Source organism: Halyomorpha halys, unplaced genomic scaffold (genome assembly GCF_000696795.3).
Source record: "Halyomorpha halys isolate HHAL.00 unplaced genomic scaffold, Hhal_1.1 Scaffold451.1, whole genome shotgun sequence".
Lineage (NCBI taxonomy): Eukaryota > Metazoa > Arthropoda > Insecta > Hemiptera > Pentatomidae > Halyomorpha > Halyomorpha halys.
Window position 1 is genome coordinate 269,539 of NW_027113598.1, and position 8,943 is coordinate 278,481.

Below are 8,943 nucleotides of genomic sequence, written 5' to 3' on the forward strand. Positions count from 1 at the left end.
AAAATAGTATAATTATCTACTATTTGAGTTTTTTTGACCGCACCCGAACCATATTCCATTCATCTATACACACGGTCAATCAATAATCTTCCAGTATTTTATAAATCATTTGCTTCTGTAAAACTAATTTAATTAATAGTAGAAATATGTATAATAAAAATTTTGCTGATGAACATATTTTTTTTTTATATCATGTTTTAAATAAATCCATACGAAGAGTACTTTTTTTCTATTTATACTTTTTTCACTTATAAATGAACAATCTTATTATCTCTTTAACAAATTAAATCATCACTTGGCATTACTGGGGATGTAAAAGAAAACATTTTCTTTTTTTTAATTTTAATTTTTCAAAAATAAACTGTCAAAATTTCTAATAAGATATGAAAAAAAACTTAAATAAATAAAAATAGTTATGTACATTCATATGGTTGAATTTGTTTATACTATTTTTCCAAATTCTTTCTGCAATCCAAACTTTTCAGTAATCTGAATACTCCCATGTAGCAGTTAGTTTGGATTACTGAGATTATACTGTATTGTTGGCTGATGCTATGTTCTTTTGTGTGCTGAAATAACTCTCGTAAGTGGTCAGAAAGTTATTGGGCTCATCTCTACATTGACCCACAATAAATTGTCAAAATTTATTAAAACAATACTGTTATATTGGCACAAAACGAATGCAGACGATGTCTGTAGTAAGCACTAATTGGTCACAACTGTTTATATAAAAAGTAGATCTGTTGCTAGGCAACACCAACCAAACTAGCACTCATTGACTGTAATTCACACACCCAAATATTACAATAATAAATAAATTTCTTCTAAAAACAAAAGCAAACCTAAAAAGACATATACACAACTGCCTTATTAAATCTAGCGATAATAATAAGAAGGTGACAAATTTTACAAACAAATATTAAATTGAATTATTTTTTCAAGATATCATTTTATTTACAAGTTTTGGGTTATTCTGTTAGGATAATTTTTTTTTTTTTAATATCATTCTGTTGGCACTGTTTCTTAATACTATTTATTTCTAAATATCTGATTTATCAAATCATAACATGCATAACTTTTTAATCAGATAATATTTTCTTGTTTTACAGATCAAATTATAACTGGTTTGTTTACCTTAGAGAACATTTGAATAGCCTGATCGACTAAGTCATCCAGGTCAAATTGCTTTAGAAAAGTTATTTCTGGATTTCTTGTTAAGATCGTGGAGACAATACGTAGTAACTGTAACATTAAAAAAATAGAAAATTTATAATTTGAAAGGTGTATCAAATAAAAATGAATAAAAAATTAATTTTATTGAAAATTAGAAGAAGGTGGTGAGGGGTGTGGTCAAAGGGTAAAGGAACTTAAGGGGCAGCATTTAATTCTAGTAAAAAAAATATTGATTTTTTTATTAAAACTTATTTTGAAGAAAATGATAGAAAAAAATGATATTTTAACGTCAAACAGATAAAAATTAAACATGAAATTTTTATTTCATTACAAAAATAAAAATTAATTTGTAATTGAAACAGTTTTGAAATATAAGCTAAATATATGTCCCCTCTTCATGTTTTTAATAAATGTTTCAAAGATAATATAAGACTGGAGCTAAAGCGGTGGAATTTTATGATATATGTGCCAGAGGTCTATGGTTTAGAACGCTCGGCTATCGTGAGGGGCTTGAAGTCATCACACCACCACCATCACCAGCCGGAATGGCCCCTCCCCATTTCTTGTAAGCCCCCAGCTATCATACCACCAATGTATAACCACCTTCAGCGGACCATGTTTGCTCATCTTATAATGCCATATGGCAAACAAAGATATAATGTTAATTGTATATGTATAATGTATTGCATTATATTATTATGTATTCTGTAACCATATAAAAAATAAAGAGATTTGAAAAAAAAAAAAGAAAAAAGAAAAGGGGGAATTTCATTCTAGTTAAAAATTAATTAATTTTTTATTTAAACTTATGTTTATGTTTTTTTTTTTTAATTTATTGTATATAATTCATACTCCCTACAATATAATATTTTATCTTCTATGAATATCAATTACTATCTACTTAATTTATTGCTACATATATTTCTAAGTTTATTATTTTATTATGTTTCTCTGAATTAAGGTTGTCAGATTGTTATCTTGCTTTGTTTTTCCACTCCTAATGAAGGCCCCAAATTCAGGACGAAACGTCGGCACAAATAAATAAGTTTTGTTTATTTGTGTCTTTGCTAACCGCAAACATGCCCATCTACTCCTCATATCAATCTACTGTCAATAATTAACATCTCATTAAAAGATATTTGAAATTAAAAATTTATTTTATGAAAATAAAAATTAATTTGTAATTGAAACAGCTTTCAAATATAAATTAATGAATAGTTTCAGTCACTAAAAATAACAGAATTTAAAATGAAACATATTATTCTCTTTTAAAATACCTCCACAATTATCTGCCTGTACTCTGGCTCTGAAATCTGATTTAATGCTTCCTCGACTAGAAGAGAAAAGGCGAGTTCAGAGCGACTCATATCTGTCAGTATCGGCTGCCTCATTATAACCGTCCTTCCAACTTTTAAACCTTCTGTAGCCGAAAGGACATCCCAAACCTTAAGATGGAAGTTTGTAGGCGATCTGCAAACGCATCCTTCAAGTCTTCTTCTGTCACCATAACTGAGGCTGAAAATAATATCTCATATATTGTAATGTTGCAAACATTCATTCTTTCATAAAAAAAATTAAATATCTTGTTTAGTAAAAAAAAATATAGACTCAGATTTTTATTTACTTAATAGTTTGTAATAACTTAATACTTATGAAAATTAAAAATCTCACATGACAAAGAAAATAACATCTTTAACAAGTGAGATCAAGTAATATCAATTTTTTTTTTAAGTTTTGCTGCAAAAAAGAGGTAGTTTTCATTTTAAAATTTTTCGAAAATACCGTGTGTAATAACATACCGTGTGTCATACTTATTTGTGTTTCATTGACCGCACCCCCAACCATCTTCTCCTCATCTTCCTTTATATTATTACGCACAGTCAATCAACGATCTTCCAGAAAGAATTTTTTTATTTACAAAATAGTGTATGTATACCTAAGTATTTACCGATGTAGGTAAGTCAATAATTCCTGAGGATTGAATTACCTCCTTTTCTCATCAAAACTTTCGATTAATGACTTATAATGAAAAAAAATAAAGTTAAGCATATGGAGACTCACGATTCCTTGGTTGCCCATTCACTAACTGAAAGAACCTTATAAAGCAGCTTCCTTACCCTGAACGGGCTTAAATTTCCAATACTTGTTGTAGAATTAGTGATTTTCAAGTAATGTTTTATTGCTTCAAGTACCCATCTGCAAAGAGAAAAAGAATATTGAATAGCTAGTATGTTTTACAAAAAATACTAACTAGTTTATAGAAAAAAAAATGCTTATCAGATTAAAATTTACATTTTACTCCCAATCATTAAAAAAAAAAAAAGATCATGTAAAATAAACTCTTCCAATTTTAGGGCATGCAATATTCACAATACAATGGTGAATAATTTATAAAGCTTAGAGTAAGCAATGCGATACCTGCATAAGTTCAAGCAACTTAAGTATGCAAACTGCATGCAAACTTATTAAACCAAATTATGTAGTTTCTTTCCTCTAAGAGGCAAGGTCAACAAATGTTTTTCTAGTCGACGGTGACCAGTGGTATTATTATTTTGTCATCCATGTCCCAAGATGAAACTGCCTGTTCCTGCATAAACCACCAATTTTTCTGACCATATACTGATGCCTTCCAATCTCAGGGATTAACCAGTAACCACAGAATCTTTCCCTCTAAGCTGTGCCCTTTTTTTTTCCTCTGCTATTACTGGAGCAGCTGCTGTGCAGCAACACCACTGCTAGCAGAAGATGAACTCCCTGAAGAAGGGATAGATCTCTTTTTCCATCAGATGAGTAAAAATTTGATCAGTGAGGGTTAATCCTGATCTTTATCAAAAACCTGGCCATGTGTACTTCTATGGCTGTGCGATCTACTATTGTATGTTCTGCAATTTCAGGGAAACCGAATGTGAGACACTGGAGAGTAAATGTTCTATACTAAGTTCCGCAGCTTCCCCTGAAATCTTGGGAGAACCTACCAAGCCGTCAATCTTGCATGGACGGTAAAGAACTTTATTACAATAGGGGCCTTCTGGATTAACACCCATGGTCCATTCCACTCATTTATGGAATCTTAACCACAGCATCTTCTTTCATAGGTCCAAGGTCTCACCAGTCCTCTACCATAGTCCCTCAGGTAGTGCTATAAGTCTCCACCTCTTCTTCTATTTAACATCCTCCTTCAGTTTCTGGCTTAGGGGAATCACTCTGGCCAGCACCTACACTCACTAATGTAACACCATTCTATAGGTCTTTGAGACCTTCAGAAGAGCCAGTCTCCTCTTCTGTTCCAGGATGAAGTTAAGGCTTCACTCAAGTGTATTTCAGGATACCCAGAACCACATTTTCATAGATGATCACAAAAGCTTTTGACATCCAACTCTCCTGTTTTCCATAAAGCTGCTGACAAAATATTTTCTATTGAATTTCTTCAGGATTTATCTATCCTTATGTCATTACCAAACCATTGTACCCCGGCTTCTTGAATGATTTGCACTATATATTCATCTTTGTAAATATACTTTATCTGTAAGTTATTGGTCATTTCCACGAATTTGAGTTATTGAGGAAGAACTGTAAATTGTGGTTTTAAAAATATATATGTATAAAATGATTAAGAAAGCTCTTACCCTACTCTGATCTTAAGAATGCCTTTGAAAAGGTGAGGGCTAGTAGTGATAAGCCTGCCGCAATATAAGACGACCTCTTGCTGGAGAACAGCCTGTATCATATCGTGAGGTTGGATGGTGGAATATATCACATTTCGGATCTCCATCGGAACGAGCGGTTTGTCCAACACTGTCTCTTCGTGCCCTGCCACTCCAACACTGATCTGTTGGAAACAAGATAATTAACTATTCTTATACTAAAAAGGAGTGGAATAGCTCAATGGGTAAGGTACTGAATGATCATCAATTGTCAACAAGATGTCAACCTCTAGTCTGTATTAACTTATTCTTATAATTAGAACAGCAGATACTTATTTATCAATATCTAGATTTTAAAATATTAGCAACAAGTGAAAACTCTGTATATTTTATTACAAGATTTTAACCAATTTCTCATGCAAAATAAAATTATGAAAATTTATGTACAACAAACATAAGCGATGGATTGAAAATAGTGAAGCATAAATTTTAACATTTTAATTCAGAAGTTACATTTAAGTGCTTGTGAAGAAATTGGAACATCCACCAGAGTTTGCATTGGATGGGGAAGATCTGAAATGACAGTCGGGTAATTCAGAAAATTTTAAAATAAAATTAAGGATTTCTTAAAAATCTCAATGAAAAGTATTTAAATGTCAATACTAGGATTTAAGGCAACAATTTGATGCTGTGGTTACTATCACAATAGTGAAACAGTATGATAGTGCTTTTTTCTTCTGCGAGAAGGAATCTTATGACAGTGTGCACCTCGCACTTAGTGGGATTTCTTATTGATTATTTCATAGAAATGGACACTACAAGACGAGTTTGGGTACTGATGTGAGTCTCCAGTGCTCATAATGTTCAGGAGACCCCTTATACTCCTCAACGTTACCAAATTTTGAAAAAAAATTCAAACAGCATGACAGCCCAACAGTACCCTTATTTTCAGAACATTCCTCGTATTTAACTAATTCACAGAAAACCATCCTCAGATATCTAGAGAAATAAACAGGAATTGATTAAGATGCCAGATTACAGATTGGTGGTGAAGTAGTTTCTGACAGGATGAGCTTGAATCTCTCATCTTAAGGGTTTGTAACTATTGTATTAGTAACACCATACAGAATATAGGGTACTGTAAAAGGACTTTGATTATTTTATGGAATCCTAAGCTCAACTCTGTAATTCAAAATAGTCTTGATGATCAAAAATGTCATCCAAATGAGTTTTTAGTGAGAGATTGGAAGTTTAGAGAGTTTTTAAAGTAAATAAAGCAGTTCAACCCATTCGAAACAGCACATATTTTTAGAGACCATCCCTAAAATCCCAAATTTTTTTTTTTGCTTTATATCGGCCATTTTTGATTAAAAAAAAACATGTTTGCAATAGAAATCAGTCACTTTGTATTTATATAAATTTTTCACTCCTCTGAATATTTTTATTACGAGGGGCAGATTGTATACCAGGTGTCTAATATAAAATAAAATAAAAACACATTATTAAATTGAACAACATTCATTCCAAAAATAGTCGGTTAACATGAAATCCTTAGAAGGAAAGAATATAATTATAGATAAAATGATATAAATAAAAATAAAAGTATATAAACTTAAATAAACATAAATTTTTAAGAAGCAGTATAAGACGATGAATTTTCCTGAAAGGATGACCCTTACTTTGGTTGTACAGAATGATAACCTTTGAAACAATCACAAAAAATTTAAACCAACATCAAATTTTATTTGTACACACTTTTAGAATAATTTTTGTTTTAAACCAGTCTTGTTCTAACGGCAGCCTCTTCCATACTGACTAATAATTGCAATTCAAGATCATTGTACACATGGTGTGCAGTCGGAGTTTTTGGCTCAGAAATGCATTGCACACACGGTGTGAAATTGGTCTCGAATGGGTTAAATTAATGAGAAATAAATTACCATTTTAGTCTTTATGAGGATTACATGGGAGACATTGTCAAGATGAAGTACAGAGTACTCGATACGGAACATTATCCAAGGACAAGGACAGGATATTGTAGGTATAATAAAAGAATGTGAAAAATAAAATCAAGGAATATTTATCATAAAATAAATAATAAAACACCTGTTTTCCATTGACTAGTAGAGCAGTAATAAATGGACTGATGCTGTCGACGGTGTGATGAAGAAGACTACTACAGTAGCGAACAGCAAGCCAATAATGGAGACTACCAGCGGTGTGATAAAGTGATTCTATGTGCTCTAGAACTAAACAAACACCAAATGCGGACATTTTTGAATTTTTAAAAAACATTTAACACTTTAGTGACCAAGACAGTGGAGTTAATCTTTGCCAGAGGAACAACATATTTTTTTTTACCAAAAGCTTGTACTAAACAGTTAAAAAATAATACCATGCACTTTTATAGGTTAGTAACAATTTAATAAGGGTAATTAAAAAAAAAATCGATAAAAGTTATATGAGTTTCATTCATGTAATAAGAAATAGAGAATGAAAAATACTCTTACTAATTTAAATTTTATTTCTTTACATCTAATAACAACATTTCACGCTCCACCCCACAAAAAACAAAAATTAATTAGGAAAAGTACTTTTCATCCACTATTTCTAATTGAATTACAAAAATCAATAATTGTGGAATAAATAAAACAAAACTCAAAGAGCTTTTCAAATAAAAGTTTAAAGCCAAAAATATTAAAATTTTAAAGTAACCCAGATAAAAACTTTTTTATTAAATGAAGTTTAAGAGATCCTAAACTTTTTTTTATCAATTCCATTAAAAATTAATCCAGTCCTTAACCGTGTTAAATGTCCTATTTTAACTCAATCTGAATTGTTTCCAAACTAAAAGGTTTTTATGTAATAATAATTAATAACTGGAATCGACAAACAAATTTTAATCACTTTCTGTTTAAGATTTTCATAATTTGAACTAAATAATTTAGAATTCTCAAAAGAATTGAAAATAATAATATCTTGTGGCTTAGTATAAATAAAAACAAGAAATACAGATAAAAACAAAAAAGCATAGATTTCATTAGAAATTTACAAGAATTATCCAGTACAGTTTTTATACAATAAAACTAGTAGTTCAAAAATTTTGAAAAACAGTGTAATTGGCCACCATTTTGAAAAACAGAGTAATTGGCCACCATTTTGAGAAACAGTGTAATCGGCCACCATTTTGAAAAACAGTGTAATTGGCCACCATTTTGAAAAAAATATTTTAACTTACAGGCCCCCTTTGCTCTATAATTTCATTTTATTCAATCTCATTTCATTAACCAGATAAAATCATTAGTTGAACAAATTCAAGTTTAGTTTCTTTTTCATAAAAGGAAAGTGATAAAAACAAAAAAAAAATAATGATATTTAAATATTGGAGGTTTATATTATATATTGAAAAATGATCATATGATAATTCGAGATGGAAATGGGAAGAAATAAAAATAAAAAATAATGTTTTCTATCAGAGTTGGGTAAAAATTAGCTATAGTTTAAACTAATAGCTAAAATTGCCATGGATACGATATTTATTTATCAATGGTTCATTCATGAATAAGGATTGTATCCATGGCAATTTTAGCTATTAGTTTAAACTGTAGCTAATTTTTGCCCATCTCTGTTACCAATTTATTCAGGGCCAACCATCAACCCATATTGTAGATTATCAGGGCTGCTAACGATAGTTTAATAGATTTAGGTTTATATTAAGCAAAAATGAAGTATTCAACTTTTACAGATATGAAGATCACATATCTGTTTACGATCCTCTCACTTATATAAGGGCTATATATATATTCTTCTTTTACTGGCACAACAGGGCCCAAGAAGCTACCCTTTGCCTGCTCAACGGCCGCCAACCATCTTTCTCTATACTATCTTCTGTAAGGGTAACTGGGATCCTCAGTTGTCGCAGATCCCACCTCACAGCATCCTTCCATTGGCCCTTTGGCCTACTACGTTGCTGCATACCATCCGGAACGTAACTGTACAGTTTATGAGCCACTCTTTCCTTGCTCATCCTCATTACATGCCCAAGCCATTTAGCCTTTGCATCCTTATGTACGAGGAGATGCTACATTCCTTGTAAAGCCCAAAAAGTTCACCATTTTTCCTTCTT

General features: G+C 31.0%; 1 protein-coding gene across 2 annotated transcripts in view; it reads right to left on the minus strand.

The window, feature by feature from the left end:
* Positions 1 to 1,134: 1,134 nt before the first annotated feature.
* LOC106682921 (probable phosphorylase b kinase regulatory subunit beta) overlaps positions 1,135 to 8,943 on the minus strand; it is a gene marked incomplete at both ends in the record, with an annotated part of 37,566 nt that continues 29,757 nt past the window's right edge. For both annotated transcript variants that reach the window (XM_067051008.1, XM_067051007.1), the window contains 5 exon segments: positions 1,135 to 1,242; positions 2,451 to 2,688; positions 3,235 to 3,369; positions 4,800 to 5,002; positions 6,924 to 7,066. In XM_067051008.1, the coding sequence (XP_066907109.1) occupies positions 1,135 to 1,242; positions 2,451 to 2,688; positions 3,235 to 3,369; positions 4,800 to 5,002; positions 6,924 to 7,066 (827 nt within the window).